Genomic DNA, 17,591 nt, shown 5'->3' on the forward strand with positions numbered 1-17,591 from the left:
TATAATAATTATTATTATTTATTTTATTTTTGACGTCAGATTTCTTGTTATTTAGAAGAGAGGCGACCTGTTGGAAGACTCCACCTGTGCTCGACTCTCACTTACTTCTTTTGTCCTTTTACGCTTTATTATGATCATTGGGACTTAAATGCCATTGGAGTGGATAATAATCACAGCACTGCCACTGGAGACCTCTGAACTGTGAGAGAGAGAGATTTACATCTGCTACGATACTGTAAAAAAAGTAGGGTGCGTGCGATCGTACTAATTATATATTATCCTTCGTAGTTAGTTTATAAAATTATATTAATATTATTTAATTATAAAAATAAAATATATAAGTTTATTTATCCTATTATTATCGATTTTACAAATAAAGATATGAAAATAAAAATAAAAAAATTATAATTTTAATATTCTAATAATAAATAATATCGATAGTCCCGAACTACGGTATAATTGAAGGTTGTGAATGAGTATTGTAGACGAGGAAAACAACCAGAGATGAGGACAGAGATTTTCTTATCAAATTTATTTTTTTATTTTTATTAATAAAATTAATGATATTAAAATAAATAAATTTAAATATTTCACTTTCATAATTATAAATATATCAATATAATTTTTAAAAATATAGAGACTAAAATACATTTGGTATATGGCAAGATCAACTCTTAGTTCTTACGATGAGCATTTGGATCCTCCTTTGCCAACCCATTTTTATTCTGTATCAGAGACAAAAGTGAAGAAGGGAGAGTAGACAGCAGCCGGAAGCAAACCTTCATCTCATAAGCTATCTCCACTGGAGTTGCTTTTGTAGGCAAGTTGGAATCTGAGATATCTCGTGAGCTCTCTCAAGTCAAAGAAATAATACATACAGAATCTAGGTGACTTGATACTCTTTATCTAAATAAATCTAAACTATTCATTATGTACAAATAATAAGATTTAAAATATAAAAAAAAAATTCAAACTTAAACGATACACACGATAAGTACCCCTCGGAAAATCTACTTAATTAGCATTCGACACGATAGAGTTGAAGCTCAAGGACAGCAAAATGTGGAACCAATCCTATACATGTCCCAACATGACACCAGCTTTTCATTTGTCTACAGTGGACTTGTATATGTTTCAATATTGGAATTCATATAGTAAAATAAAAATGGAGGCAAACTGTTGTCAAAATCCCAAGAACCAGTTAATTTATCCAATCAATACAGGTGCCTGGCGGATCGATACTTTCAGTGGCCACTGAGGATCAATCTTTCACTTACTCAAAACCACCTCAGTTATTCTTCACACCCTATTTACCTTGCCCAACAAACACATGTACAGTGTAGGCAGATCGGGTTTTACTATCACAATGATGAACAAACAATGATCAATGGCAAGAAATCTTGAATTCTCTCGTCCAACGATGAAAGCTTCATGAACCACTGGTTTGATCTGATCCCCACTCTACTGGAGTAAGCTGAATCTAGGCGACACTTTTTGTTACTTTGTTTCCATGACTCTTAGTGAAATATGAAGCTCTCACGATCGACCAGCTGCACTGCACCCGTCACACCATCCATGAGGCAGGCCATCTTTTACATCTTAAAATTCAATGCGTAATCGCCTTAGTTCTGCTTGGAAAGTAGGACTTGAAATCAGAGTTCTGTGGGCCAGCATCCGGATATCCTCTCGTGAACAATCACGTGAGATGCGAACTAGTTCCCACAAGGCTCCTTCCCTGATCATATCCTTTGCATTGACTTCTGCAAAGAATAGTTAACATTATCAAGAGAAAAAAGAGATGCTGAGATTTCAGTACCATAAAGCAAAATTACCATGTTGCGCCAAGTGGCATAATGCAAGCTCAATGTGGCGTCTTATTGGTGAAGCTTCATGGTTGGCATTTTTTACAATCCAAGGAAGAGCTCCATCTTCAATTAAGAGGGATACACCTGCCTTATTTCCTGCAGCAAGGAACGAATTATCACAGATATGCGAGTAATTGTTCTACACCGAACAACCAGTAACACGGCAGTCCAAGCTTACCTAAGCAGAAGGCATTCGTTTAAAAGTTTTAATGTGAATCAGCAACCATATCAAAAGTGGTATATATACACATGACCATATCTTAAATCCTAAGTTTGCCTTCTCATATGATGAGACTAGTTGATTCATGTCTTTAAAAGGCGAGAAATGGAAGTTGATATTTGCCACAACCAATTCATATAATAATGGCTTTTGATCATTGGACTAATGAATAAAATTTGTTGAATAGAATTACATTGTTGGAGATCTATTTCCGATTTGAACACTACATATTAACATGAGCATACAATACCTAATAGTAACCTTTAAAATTAAACAACGAACATCATTTAAACAACAATGACGGCAAGATATCTTTACCTTGAGTAGAAGCTCGAGACTCGCACTTCGCAAAGTTTGCAATGCCACGTGCAACTTGTGCAAGAACATCAGGGTGTCCACACCTAACCATACCTAGCAAGGCTTTAATCCCACCTTCTCCACTAAGCCTCATCTGCAACTTGTCTGCAGAAAACAGTAAAAGTCAATGCTAAACATGCTTTGCAGAAAAAGTACATAAGATATTGCATTGCTCTGCGGCCCATGATAACATGTTGGTTAAAGATCAGTGCCTAGCAGGAATAAGATCCTATATGTAGTTCATTTTACAGGACAGATTGAGTGCAAGTTACATTTGTGGTGATGTAAATACTCCATAAATGAATAATTAGTCAGTGAAAATCAACCATATCTGTACAAGCAAAACTTATGTCACAAAGACTCATGTATGCTAAATTGGTGATATTCTTTTAATATTCAGTTGCAGATGAATTCATATTGTTGAACATGAGTACCATATAACAAGTTAGAGCTACATCAGGAAAAAAAATCATATAAATGTAAGAGAAAACTTCAACCAGAAGTGAAAATTTTACCATATTCCTAGGATATTGGTCATTCTTATGCAATAATATTGGCACTTAATATGAGATTGACCTTTTGACCTAGTTATGCATATTTCTTGTTATTTAGAATTTGGAAAACTTAAGAATACAGATACTTTCAGTAGGAACCCAGAGACAAGTGAATAAGATAGTATTCCAAATGGCAACAACAGAATTTCCATGTGAAGAAGATTTCAAAACGGCATTAATAAGTTTGGGGAATTATATATAAACCTTTGGAACATATGCAATATTTCATATATACCCTTATAAAGTTGTAAATATCACAAATACCCTTATAAATGATATTATAAGCTTCTCATTGAAGATAGATTTACGCATGTATTTGCTATACCTTATTGATCACAATGCTCACAATAAATACTATAGCATAGCTGCATCAGTCCCCTTCAATTAGTGGGTTACTCATGATGTGGAAGAGCTACCCCAGGAATTTGAAATGGCAAACATATAACAAAACATCTCAATGGAATTCTTGACTGAACATATGCCAAAAGAAAGACCAAGAGTCATGTCTTTTCCTACTATTATGCAGTTACAGTAACAACAAATCTTTGATTCCAACTATTATGTGGTCGATAACATTTATATAAGTAGCATTAGCAGCTTGAACCAAGATAGTTAAAGGAGTTACCATTTCCACATAGATTAGCAATGGCACCAGCAACCATTCTTAGTGTTTGAGGGTCCTCAGCATCAGCAGCAGTAATAGATAACAAGGTAATGCCACCTTGAGCCATTATAAGCTCCTGGTTGGTTTCTGCAAAGACAAAAGCAATATCGAATCGAGAAAGTATGTTAGAGAATACAAAAATGACTGAATAGATCTAAATTCAAGATTTTAAGTATATACAGAAAACATGGTCAGCATAGGAATCATCATATACTTACCATTCATTGCAAGGTTGGCGATTGCACCAGCTGCTACTCTACGTATAGTTTCATCCTCCGAACTTCTTAGAAGCATTAGCAGTGATGTAAGACCACCAGCTTCTACAATCTTTTCCTGGTTTGCTTCTGGTCAGATGTAATTTAACATTATTTACAATAGAACAAATGTAAGAATAACAATTTTTCAAGGTCGTAAAAAAAGGTCCCCATAGCTAATAAAATTTTCAGTCCCAGAAAAAGCTAGAGATACTAATTACTTAGAGAAACAAACAAACAATACTAAAGCATTTAAGTCATTGAAAAAGGAGATGCATTTCATTCATCTTTTGAGCAGTACAATTATGTAAGTAGCCAATCCTGACCCAATCCAGCAAATCCAGATCAGGATTGTCTAGTTATAAATCTTGGTTTCCTCTGATACTTAATGGCATGTGAGTATTTAATAGCGTGGTAATACACAGTGCGTGTGTGATACCAAATTTCTTGTCTCTATGTCTGCACATAGGTTTTCTTAATCAATTCACATGGTATGCAAAATTTCTTTAGTCCATGACCAAGCACAATTCAACTTCTACCAGTCATTTCAATTTGGCTGGTTTTCCAAAAGAAACCAAGTTGGACAATCACCTGAATCTCTAGTGGTATAAATTGAGACTTGATATTGACAGTGGTGGCAAGATAATAAGGATATATAAGTTCCGAAATATTCCTCAGGCAGCAACAAAGAAGACATCTATCTAAGAGTAAAGAAATAATGGCGGCAAAAGAAACATAAAAAGAATGATAAAGCCTGGAAATGGATGGGACTAGGTATTAAGTCTACCTAAGAGTTAGCTTCGAAGGCTCCAAGTTTTCAACCGTGCAAAATAGGAAGCAAGCGAAATGGGAAGGGCCCACGAGTAAGCAAAAGAGAGCTTTTTAAGGGAAGTTATATGACCTTTTTTATTTCTTCTTCTTTCATTTTTAAAATTGTTTATTTTTTTACTGATTCCAATCTGCCCTGCTGACCTGCATCTTAGGACCATGAAGCAATCTTTATTTTGGTCTTTGATCCTATGCTACTCCATGTGTCCTCCATCTCCATGGCATAGTGATACACAAAATGCATAAAATATCATGTCTTATTTTACTAACCTGGTTCAATGGCATGCTTATGCAATAAAATGGTATCAAGGATCACTGGCTCCATGACCAAGCACAACCACATCTTGATGCTAAGGCTAAAAAATTCAAGTTATTTGCCATCCCAATGCCTTGCCACATCTTGGGCATATCAATTACATGATCATGAACTAAGCTTTGCATTCACCATGTAAGATACAAGTATGTACAAGCAACGATCATGCAAGTATCCAATCAGCAAGGCATGTGGCAGCCAGCATTGGACTAGCACAACGCTTGCTGTCGGGACTGAACTAAGTTCAGGAGACACTCATATACTATATACACCATACAACTTTAATATTTCAACATAAAACAGTACCCTAACCAAGGTATCCAATCTCAATCATACTGTCAATATGGACCGCTATATTCCAGTCTGACCAAGTACCAGCCTCAAAACATATAGCTCGATATTATTACGATACCATTCTTCTTCTTTTTTTTCATTTATATGAGTCTGTACATATCAGTATACCAGTCAATACACAGGAACTATACCAGTCAAATAGGATAAGGAAAACCAAAACTGGACAAAGATTAAAATCCTTGATCCTAGCTAACTAGTTGTTAACCTTAATATTTGATTTCAGTTCCACATTGTTATGTTTTGTGTTGTCTGACATTTCAGTAGAAACTTTCAAACTCTAGTTTCAGATGTATACAACAACTGTGATGTTACAAACTATCATCTTAGAGACGTATTAGGCCCACCACACTAATAATTTAACGAGAACATATTCCTACAATACTTGATATTCTTCAGTATAAAACCTAACTTATATAAACTGAAATGAAATAGTAATAGCAGCATATCCAACAAGACTTATTTTTACCAAATCGGATTTTTTTTTTGTTTTGGAAAAATGAGTTTTGATTATGTAAAGTCCAAGTGTATACAAGTTATATTATAAGAAAGCAATTTAAAGGTGGTGCAGGAAAAAGAAAGTGAAAGAGGAGAATTAACATAACTACAGAATAAATATTAAGAGACATCTAAATTAAAGTTCACCTTCAGCTGCCAGGTTTGCTACAACTTTCACTGCATGAACTCGAACATCAGGATCTTCTGATTCAAGCAATGACAATATTTTTTGCAAACCCACTGCCGTGTGGAAAACCAATCCAGAATATCAACAAAACAAACCCATAATAAAATTCATTAGCCAACAGAACATGGTCATCTAGCACAATTTGTTAACAATTCTGAAGGAATATCAGCAAATTTTTAAATTTTACCTTGTTCAAAAAGTTTAGCTATTGAGGCCTTAGGTCCATTTGCTGAGTCTCTAAGCTGTGAATGTCTAGCTTGTGATACAAGGGAATCAAATCCAGTTAAGACTTTCCCAGACCCACCTCTGTCAAGACTCCTCCTCGTCTGATTTAAGGAAATGAAGTAACTATCAATGAGAACATGGCTTAATACTAGCTGGATATATAACCAGAAGCACCAAAAAAGACAAAAATATTTATCATAGGTCAAATAAAAATTCAAGCCGTGCAAGCATGAAAAATCCAAAACAATTGAATATGCATGTACCTATGATTTTAACATGCTGTTTCAGTGAACAGAAAAAAAAGATGGTCAACATGTTGGCATCCAGTGAACAAATGTGTTTCAGTAACAAAAGGACCCAATTATTTCAGAACACCAAAAAAGGTGATAAAGTGATAAATCTCATGATGCATCAGAACACAAAAAAATATATAGTAGTGTAATCATCAAAGGACAATTGAATTAGATGTTGTTTCCCAAATTGAATGATCGCGCACAAGCAATAGTACAACTACATACCTCATCAGCTTGAAGACTTAGCTGCAACAATTGACTTTTTAGTATTGCTATTTCTTCTTCAAGCTTCTGTTTCTGATTGGCTTCGCTGTCCAGCATCTTGCGAAGCTTCATAATTTCAGCATTGCCAGCAGCCTAAGACAAATAAAGTGCAAATTATACAGAAAATCTGATGTTCGGGTTGATTCTAGAAACTGATAGGTCTGGCAATTCATATTAAGAGGTACCGTACCTCCAAATTTTTCCAATGTGATACTTCACTTTTAAGGTTGCTAACCTCATCTTCAGAAGATTGTCGCATAAGCTTTTCACTCTCGAGTAACTGTCTGACTTCGGCAATTTCATCTGAGCTAGATGTTGGAGCCTATGCACCAAAAATTAATTATTGTTAGACATTTATGAATAATTCATGAAAAAAGAAAAGGCAAATGTTATGTGTCTCACCAAATTAAAAACCACATGATTGAATTACAAAACTAAATTCAAACATTTGCAGAATGTTTAAACTTTCAAGTGTATGTTACATGATCTTCAAATATCAAGGATCAAGATTGTGTGCCACACCCACATTGGATATCAACATCTTGCTGTGCACTGTGTCATGTTATATTGTGACATACCAGCGATGTCTTGTGGATAAGGGCCGGTGGATGCTGTTGCAGGCTAAGTACTGGCACAGTGAGGTATATTCAGCATGCACTATAGTCATATTGGCATGGTAATCACCTCTTTCTGTGCCAGAAATTCATTGCCACTTGTTGATGTACCTTGATAAGCACCAATAGTTTATTCTTGTCAATTATCACTAAGGCCAAAAGGCATGTTTTACATGACAACTACAAGACCACATGTGCCAATTGGAGTGTTAAACTAGAGTAGTATATCTGAAAATTCCATACAAAGTTAGGACAATTGAGATTAATTACTATTAAAGGAAAGAGATAACCAGAAATATCTGTTTTTAAGTTCGTTCAAACAATACAAACTTGAAAAAGATGAGACAGAATGAGTAGTGTCCAAAAAAACTGTTAAAAGCACCAGAAAATAGTTGCAAGTTAATTCAAATCATAGGAGTCAAAAAAGGAGAGGAAGATGGAAAAGGACTGGTTATGGATGGTAACGAATATATACAGTATTCAGCATTATAAAAGAAAACTGAAACAAGAATCAAAAGCAGCCATCAAAATAAAGCACCAATGACTATTGCTTCTTGGTGTGTCCATAATCTGTTAGTCCAGAAAAATAGGTAATTTTGACCAATAAATAAGCATATACAATAAGTTAATGTGGTAACTAGATGCAGCTCTATTCTAAAGCATGCCTATGATATATCAAACCTGTCACTTTTTTAATCTTGAACACCAAACAATTTGTCCAATAAAGAGTTGGCTTCCTTCTTAAACTTATTAAACCACCCAGGCTTTTATTACAAAAAAAAAAGATCTCATAGATGATGCATTCACAAGTAATCTGAGATCATGTAAATAGGCCCATAAGCAAGAGGACAGTATCTGAAATTGTTGAATGGAAATTAGTATATAGTATATACCTCCTTGTTACATTCCTTTTCTAGACACGCATCCTGGTGCTCTGCTCTGGCTTTCTCCACATCAGACATCCACTTCTCCTCAAGCTTCTTTATTGAGTCCATATAATCTTGTTGGCACTTCAGTCTCTCATTCTATATAAGAAGTAAAAAACACAAGGGAGAATATATCACAAGTCAATAACATAGTTAAGGCCAAACCACGTTCAAGAATGAGATTAAAAATAAAAGTTGAGGCATCAGTAAGGGAAAATATGCAAAAGGGCAAAAGAAAGTTGAGGTACCTGATGGAGGAAATATGTAAGTACATGCACCATGCAAGAAACAGAGTGAGGAAAGTTTTGGATAGGTGTCAGAAGGTGGGTGAGTAAATGTTTCTGATGAAACATGGGGCTCGAGAAAGTGAGGATAAGATGTTATGGGTTTAAAAAAGTAACATAAATATTCTGAACCAGTAGGTCATGATATCCAACAGGTATACGGGACAAACAATGAATTCAAGGCTATCAGAAGTAAGCATGAAAACATTTTATCAAAAGGAATTCATCTGGGGACAACCACATTTGAAGCCCTTCAACATGGATAATGAGAGCCTCACAGTTATAGTAAAAACTAAAAAGTAAGGAAATCATGAATTTAAGGCTGTAAATCAGTAGTCAGTATGAGAACATTTTATTAAAAAGAAGACGGACTATGTAGCATATCCTGCACAAAAGATCAGAACAACAAAACAGCTACTTGAGAAAAGACCAACAAAGCAGTCATATTCTAGTAATTGATGATTAAATCAGAAACAACAAACTACACAGCAAGTCCAATAGCAAACTTGTGACTGTCACAGGCTGAGAAATGAGGCATAACTTCTGCTTAATAGAATAAAGTGAAACTAAAAAGCTTCAAGTACTGATGAAATTTTGATTGACCTAAGAGTTAGGTCCAACTTCATACTTAGAATCCACGAGCATCCAGAAACTACTATTTAACTACTATTTTTTTTCATTTTTATTATTCCCTGGACTGCAGGATAAAAGAAAATAATATTAAGACTCTAGTATACAACAGGAAAATATCAATTAAAAAGCAACCAGAATTTCTTAGATCAAACATCAAAATACTTTTAAGTGACTGATGTAAAGAACTTGCCAATCAATGGACTGAAAAGATAAATCTGAAAATATACCTCAAGAGCATTAGTATAGCTTCTTTCGGCTTCAGCAATACGGCTGTCTGCTTCTGTTCTTATCCTCTCAATCTCATCTTCAAAATCTTTTCTTTGCCTTTCATTTTCTGCAATTAACTTATCAAGTTCAATATCAAGCCTCCTGCACAGGCTTTTATAATCAAATTCCTCCTTTAGTTTCACCATGTTCTCCACCTTCATTGCCTACAATGGACATATCCAATAAAAACAGCTTATTAAGGAATAGATAATAACTTATACAGCATTCACCAGCATTCACTGATTGCATAAAGGCTTACAAATAATTTAAGGCAAAGCAACATCGACATGAAATGAGAAACTTACTCTTTGTCCAAACATTATGGTGCTTGAAGTCTCTCCTCTGTGCCGAGGAGAAGGTCCAATCGTCACCACTAATGAAGTCCTTGCACTGCCTGTGAAACATATACATGTTTCAAAAAACAAGGACCAGGACCAAGTAACCTCAATATCAATATACAAATTTCAGTTGATTGTCATACAAAAACTTTTACAGATCAAGATATGAATTTGATAAAAGTTCAACATTTTCAGCCTTCTATAATCAGGTCACAACTAAATTCATACTCTCGATGAACAAATGTAAATTAAAGGAAAACTCACTGAGCATAAAGGATAGACCATTGAATCAAGATTCCAGTGATGCATGTGATCAGAATAAGCGATAAATGGAAAAACAAATCTTCAATATGTGGCTCATGATTTTTCACAATCAACCAGTGGTATCATTTGCACAAAAAAGGAAAATATGCAACAAAAATTGTGATCGAATAAGACATGGAAAAAGGCAACATTTCTGATAAACTAGCAAGCAGGCTGCTAGATCTAACCTCCAAATGAATCTCGAAGCAGCCTAGTCAACTTGGAATCACGAACTGGAACGTGAGGACTATTTTCAGCGAGTGCATTAATGCATTTGCCTAAAGCACTTAGTGAAAGATTAATTGACTTTGCTTCTTCCAGTGTATGTCCCTCGCTTCCTGTGAACAAAGATGGCATCACAAAGCATCAAACATAATTCAGAATATCTATGACCAAATGGAAGAGCATATTTTCTTTAGGTCAGAAACGTTAAGCACATCAAACATAATTTAGAATATCTATGACCAATGGAATAGCATATTTTCTTTAGGTCAGAAATGTTAAGCATTTCAGTTAGTTTTAGTTAGAGATTATAAAAGCAGGCCAATTATGTAAGATTTATGTAGAAATTATATCCAGTACAAGTAACAACCAGAATATGAATGGACACAGTGCCCATCATGATTGAAAAAAGCTCGGGAGAACTAATGCAGGATAGTAATTGTTTAGCCTTTGGGGAGAGCACCTATGGGGCATAAATGCAATTTTTTAACAAAAACATTAACAAGTAAAACATATCATCATACATGGAATAATATATATGTCCTAAAAGTGTTTAAGATCACAAAGAACCTTTAAGGAGCATGTAAAATATTAACTACCAGCAGTTTAGTGGAACAAAAATGGTGAATTTCTTTGCAACATGTGTCAGGTTTAATCAATTGTTTATCATGTCACATTATTCTGTATTAATAGTTTGGAAAATATCCAAATACTTCAAATTTGTTCTATAGCATCCTAATGAGACAGCTGAATTGTTAAGACAATTTTGTCTTACATGTTCACTTTTATCTTGGCATACTATACCCATTCCACCTAATTCGTTTCTTTTCAGCAACAAAATTTATGTTATAAAAGAAAGAGTTATATCATCACTTATAATTTAATCAAGGAGTCATCCTATCTTTCTCCTCAGTTACCTTCTCTTTCTCCCACATAACTGAAGGCCACAAGGGTCTTCTCCAACCAGCAAATTCTCCTGACTACCAACAACTGGAAGATCAATGGCTACTGAAAGTAAGTCTCTTTTTCTCATTCTTTTTCCTCCCTCACTTCCCTTTATTTACTTAAGAAGTATGTCACCACAAACAAATTTAGTTTTTTTTCTTTGTTCCTTATAGTATAGTGAACCTAACATGATTAACATTTGAAACTCATGTTTAAAATCCCACTTAATATTTTCTTTTCTTGTTTTCCTGCCTTTCAGCTTCTTTTTGGTGCCATCACCATGCCTGACCATGCCGAGTGTTGAGATTGCTTGCATACTAGCACTTGCCCTTGTGGTGGATGCTTGACACAGGTGTTGCTGGCAAAACTTAAAACTTTATGATACATGCCAAGAAACACAAGAAATTTTCAGATTTTATATGTATCATATATACCTGACTTGTCAATCCTCTCCGAACCAGCAAGATCCACGACAACAAGCTTGCTTTTTCTAACTATGGGTGGTCTAAAAGATGTCACCATGGTGGAAGAAGTACCATTCTCTCCATGAAAACTTTGATCGGCATCATGCCTTCCCTTAACTGACCTCTTGACATTAACCTGGTATGATGCAGCAATAGTTATACTTGAACTTTGAGTTACCACAGACAGAAGCTATCATTTAGAAAAACTGTTTGCTCACGATTAGAATAGCATGGCTCCGAGATGATTCTGTGTTCAACTTTGTATTAGCAGCAAACCTGTGAGCTTCTCCTAATCTTAAAAGCTCCATAAAGCTTTTCTGATCTCTGAGTTCTACAGTGGTCACCCCTGGTAGTGAAACATCCCCAGTCTTTGGATCTTCTACAATGGCTATGTTGTCATTTGCAGGAACAAGAAGGTCCTGTATGCTTTCCATATATAGCTATATTAAACAATAAAGATAGATTATCAGTTCTCTGCGGAAAAGGTTATTCTCATGAATGGATTTCAAGATCTGAGCAGGCTACACATGAAGCTTTATGATTTCATTTAACAAACAAAATTCCAACAGCAAAGGAACCTGTAAATATGACACAGAGACAGAATCAGTCTCCGGAGACATATCTCCAAGAATGTCTTCCATTGCACGGACCATAATGCCTCGTGCAGCGGTGTCTTCCTCCCCAAGCCTTCCAAGAGTAAAAGTCTTCCCGGTACCTGTCTGTCCATAGGCCATAACTGTACCATTATACCCCTCCAGAACACTCTACAGAAGAAAAATAAGGCTTCTCATCACAAGCTGAAGTATCAGAATACAATTGAAAAGTAATGACAAGAAGTATATTTATAATGGTAAAGTTGCAGCCTAACATATATTTTAATGCAAAACAGCTCGTTGTTTGGCTCATTAAAGGCTCTCTCGGTTAAAAGCTCTCTCAAGCTTGTTTGCCAAAGTTAATACACCATGTTTGATTCTGACGCAAGTTCATTTGTTAAATGAGTGAAGCTAGAGCAAGGCAAACCTTACACATTTAGGTTTAGTAAGCTCATGAACAATTCCACTTATAGATTCTTGAACGAGCTCATTTGTTAATGAAAATTTTCAAGGACAAGTTCATAGCTTCCAATCATGGGTAGATGGGGTGATCACAAGAATACTCTTTTACAAACTGAGACTAAAAATTGACTCCATTAAGCATCAAAGTGGATGAATCCAATACTCTTAAAAAATGGGACCAAAATCATTTTTATGAAAACTAAACCTGTAAAATCTAGGGTCAAGGTTTGTTTTAGCTTCAAGCAACAAGTATCTAATGTGTAACAGCGTTTGATGTTGAACAAAGGAAGTAAGATGAAATTCTGAGTCTCCGCTCATGAGCCTGAGCAGACGAAACAGGCAATAGTATATATTAGAATTACATTATCAGTAAAGCAGTTCAGCAAATCACAAACTGGAAACTTTAAACATTTATGTTTATCATCTTCGAAAGTTGATAAATAATATACGCACTAAACAGGATAATTATGATGTTAAATATAATTCAACATAGGGTAAGAATGACATACAAGGTGTCAGAACAAAGTATTTTGCAGAAGCAACCAACCAAACTTTCCATAGAACCATATCTTGACATCAAAGGAAAAGGTGTGTGGTACAAGGAACCATATTGAAATAGTCAAAATAAAACTAGAACGTGATCTCAACTCTTCTATATGTCCAACCCAAATCAGTGCAAAGCAAAATAAAACTTCATGCTATGAATTCACTTAAGAACTTGAGCATCATAATTAAAGACATGCCATGAGTATAAAAGCATGTGCTTCGTGTAAACTGCAAACCAGACAAGATTCCAAACTACTGCCAAAAAATTATGCAACACAGAGTGTGATGCCAGAATACTGAAGTTAACGAATGACAAATGTCTTTTAGAAACAAAATCTTGGCTTTTTAGAAGCTTTTCACGATGCCAACCTGGAGATAAGGTGTCTATGTAGTTATGGGCTTTTCCTTGGAGATTGTTACTTTGGAAAAATTTAATCTCATTGAAGTCTGAAATTTTACTTTGTGCATGTTTACTGGGAAGTGATATCAGCAAAACATCATTAAAAAATGGGGAATCGGAATTCAAGACTTTTCTCCTCTGTGTAGGAGATGAATCCATTCCTCTTGGCTTTTTAGTAGTGCGATATACAGATAAATGGATAAACTAGGTCCAATCAGAAACTTCAAAAATAAAGGATGCATTGAAAGATAGCAAAATACAGTTGTTTTCATAAAATGACCATCCATGAAGGTAAAATCAATGCAATACTCACCTTCAAAGCTAGGTTACGTAAGAAAGGGTGACATAATGAGTATATCAACAAATTTGATCACTTCTAATCATATGCAACACCAAGTCCTAAAAGCATTATACTAACAAGAATGATGGTTCCAATGACATCACAATTTATCATTGCGACTAGCAAGAATTGCATGTGCAGGCCATGGCAACTGTGCTGTCATATACAAAGTACAAACAATGCCAACAAGGTAATGACACTAGCATGAAGGCACGCATTGTGTCATCATGGGGACTAGCGCAATACCCATGCTGACGGGCACATCCCTGACGATGATCTGTGTCAACCGACCTGCACATTACCAGAAAGGGATTGTGCCACAATGTGGAAAGGTTTAGTGCATGAGGAAGAACTTGATGCAGCATCTAAAAGATAAACAGCAAACTTCGACAAAATAGTCCATAGATAGGGTCAAACAAGGATACGAACTTATCATTAATGATTCATCACAAAAAATCGTATCCAAGTTTAAGATAGATCTGATGTAGTAAACATGAAACAAAATGGTAAATATCAGGTATTAGGCATGTGTAATACCTCCACAACCGGTTTTGAAACAACTTCATACACACGTTTTTGTGAGGCAAATTCTGTCAGCACCTCATCAAACTCATAGGTTTCTGACTCCCAATTGTTCTTGCGGAGCTTTAACCTTTTAAGCTGCAGCCCAGCATAAAAAAGAATAATTGGCGACACTATTAATAAGCTCCAAAATTCCACACAAAAGCAGTCACAGTAACATGAAATCATAAGCATGCTTAGATATGATAGATTTCCAACATAAAACAAAATGAATTTATCAAGAACCTCAGGCTGCAACTCGACACAGTCAGCAAAATCAGCATCTGCTATCATCTCCTCTGCATTTCGAGGCCGGAGTCTTACAGCCACTCGAACCCTTCCAGGAACTGGTTAAGGACATGAAAAACTGTGAATACCTTTAGCAACTTGAAGGTAATCCAGAAATGACTGAGGGATAATTATGTAGACTTAACAATATCACAGTCACGATAGTAACGAAATCTTCTCATTTGGGTCATTCTTCTAGTTGGAAATATAATAGATGTTTTATCAACAAAAGTATAACATGTTAATTTAACTTTTAGTACTTAATGAAGGCAAAGATTGATCATAAACCTTAATCAATATAAATTTATTCACCGTCTCTCAAGTTATTTATTCTTCCATCAGATATTCCTTCTTTCCCCTCGGACAAATCACATAAGAAGAATGCCAATTAGGACTTAGCCTGCAGATGACATTGCTCAAGCCAGATATCTGAGTCTATGTAAATAATCTAAAACCCAAATGAGCAAGATTTGACAAGTTCCGATGATAGTGCCAATTGCACCATACTGCACAGAAAGTAGGACATGTTGCAGTGGGCAAAGACTGTTTTATAGAAAGACAGAAAAGAAGAGCACCATATCAGTCCATTTTAGGATAATGGAGATATATGTAGAGAAAAGGACCACAAAAGAACACAACAAGAGAAGAAGATCAAGAAATAAAGAAAGAAAATGAAAATAAATGAGACATGGCTCCAGACTCAGTCTATTGAGGACTTTTAGAAGTCGTTTACAATATTTTTACCTTCTTCAACCCAAATCCAAGACTGTTTTTAGTTTCAGTTACCACTTGCTGATTGTCTATACATAGTTTCCAGGAAACATCAAGCTTCTTTCCAACAATGTGATCCAGAAAACAGCCAAAAGTGATCATTCCTTTCCTTCATCTCTTTCAAATTCACCGTGCACAATCCCACTAGCGACACCCTGACACCTCCTCAATGCATCTTCACACAATTAGCTTTGATCTGATGTAACTCCAGAAACTTCCTCGAACTTGACATCAAAGGAGGAGAGTTGGACTAACTTGTTATGCATTCTACAAGGAGAAAGACAGATAGTGATAGATCATTTTCCCATCGATTACTGGCTGCCAGGATCTATCTGTTTTCTTGCCCCTGGTAAAAAGCTTCCAAGATTGTCCAGAACCATATAGTTCTGATACATGTTGAATGGTAAGCTATATCAACAATTTTTTTTAAATCATAAAAAGCTTAGCGCCCATTTCCCCTGTCCAATTTGTCCAATCTGCAGTGCCTCAAGGAGCAAGCAATTTTAGTGAATCACATAAGCATGAAAGCTCACCACCCATGATTGCCACCTTTATCCATTCAACCGTCCATCAGACGCAATCATAAGATCTTGGGGTCAGTAGTCCCAACAGCATTTCCTCCCCGGTGGAGGCATTCCGGCACTACAACCCATTTGTCAGCTTAAGTAATTTAAACAGATCCCATTGCATATCTCAATACACAATTGAAAAATATCGAGACTGCACTCGTCAATATGTTAATACTGTAACGATCAAAATCTAGTGCCGCCTTCCACTCATTGCTTAGGCGGCCGCCAAAAGAAAATTCAGGAAACCCGCCCAGCGAGCAGCAGACGAAATACCTTAGAATGTGAAGCTTTTAAATGTCAAACACCAAACCCCAAAGAACGACACTGTGCTATTTTAGGGTAAAATTGCTATTTTAGGGTAAAAACAATGCGGCTCAAAATGAAATCATGCACTTGTCAGGGAAAGGAGGCACGGGTTTCCGAGACTCATTTTCCGCTCCGAGAGATCCAACAAAATCACAGATCAAGCGCGGGATGCATGCGATCTAAGCAGATCTCGGTGTTCAGGACGAGTAAAACACAAACCTCCGGCATCGCCGCCGGCCTTGCTAGCGGAGTGGGCAGCGGCAGGAGCCACGGAGCCACCACGGCGAGAGGCGGGGGCGGCGGAGGGCCTGGACTTGGAGGAGGGCTTGGGCGTGGAGTAGGCGGCGGAGGACGGCTGGCGGTCGAGCTTGGAGGTAAGCTTGGGGCCTCCGTTCCTGAAGCTCCCGGAAGCCATCCCCCTCCCTCGAACGAAGAAAAGGATGAAGCAGCGAAGATGAAGCCGACGAAGCCCTCGCCTCTTCTCCCACGATATAATGCGATGCTCGTTCCTCGATCCCGACGCTCGGAGGAGATTGGAGACGAAATGGAATGGAAGAGAGGAGTCGTCACGGGAAGCCGGTGGAGAATAGGAGGGGCAAACGAGCGAGACAACGAGAGAGAGAGAGAGAAGGGAGAGCGAAGGGACACAAGTTCAAATCAAATCGAGAAGGAAGAAAAAGAGGAACGATGCGTTGCTTTTCGTGGTGTCGTCCTCCTCCGCTGCCCTGGCGACGAATTGGGGGAACGCCGAGGGCCCCACGAAGGCGAGAGAGAGACAGTAGCAGAAGTAGTAGTGGTATCTACGGCGAAGGTGGGAAAAGAAGGGGAGAGAGACACGGGGCCGGTGCTCGCAAAGGAAGCAGCTGCTGTCTCGTTCCTGATTGAT

At 36.7% G+C, this 17,591-nt stretch overlaps 1 protein-coding gene across 3 annotated transcripts; it reads right to left on the bottom strand.

Moving 5' to 3' along the window:
- Positions 1–1,009: 1,009 nt before the first annotated feature.
- Positions 1,010–17,591, bottom strand: LOC135642196 (kinesin-like protein KIN-UB). 3 transcript variants are annotated; one of them, XM_065158131.1, is made up of 19 exons: positions 16,925–17,591; positions 15,018–15,118; positions 14,748–14,870; positions 12,448–12,633; positions 12,088–12,309; positions 11,840–12,005; positions 10,427–10,576; positions 9,903–9,991; positions 9,558–9,761; positions 8,381–8,512; positions 7,064–7,195; positions 6,835–6,966; positions 6,279–6,417; positions 6,052–6,144; positions 3,879–4,004; positions 3,622–3,747; positions 2,404–2,547; positions 1,833–1,961; positions 1,010–1,757 (listed from the first exon to the last, which is right to left on the bottom strand). In XM_065158131.1, the coding sequence occupies exons 1-19, from the start codon at positions 17,118–17,120 to the stop codon at positions 1,600–1,602; spliced, it is 2,748 nt and encodes a 915-aa protein (XP_065014203.1). In that variant the 5' UTR covers positions 17,121–17,591; the 3' UTR covers positions 1,010–1,599. The 3 variants fall into 3 exon arrangements, with proteins under 3 accessions (XP_065014203.1, XP_065014202.1, XP_065014204.1); XM_065158130.1 differs by having other exon boundaries at positions 1,014–1,760; positions 16,925–17,589; XM_065158132.1 differs by having other exon boundaries at positions 1,015–1,760; positions 15,018–15,138; positions 16,925–17,035.

This window comes from Musa acuminata, chromosome BXJ3-7, assembly GCF_036884655.1.
Source record: "Musa acuminata AAA Group cultivar baxijiao chromosome BXJ3-7, Cavendish_Baxijiao_AAA, whole genome shotgun sequence".
Taxonomy (NCBI): Eukaryota; Viridiplantae; Streptophyta; class Magnoliopsida; order Zingiberales; family Musaceae; genus Musa; species Musa acuminata.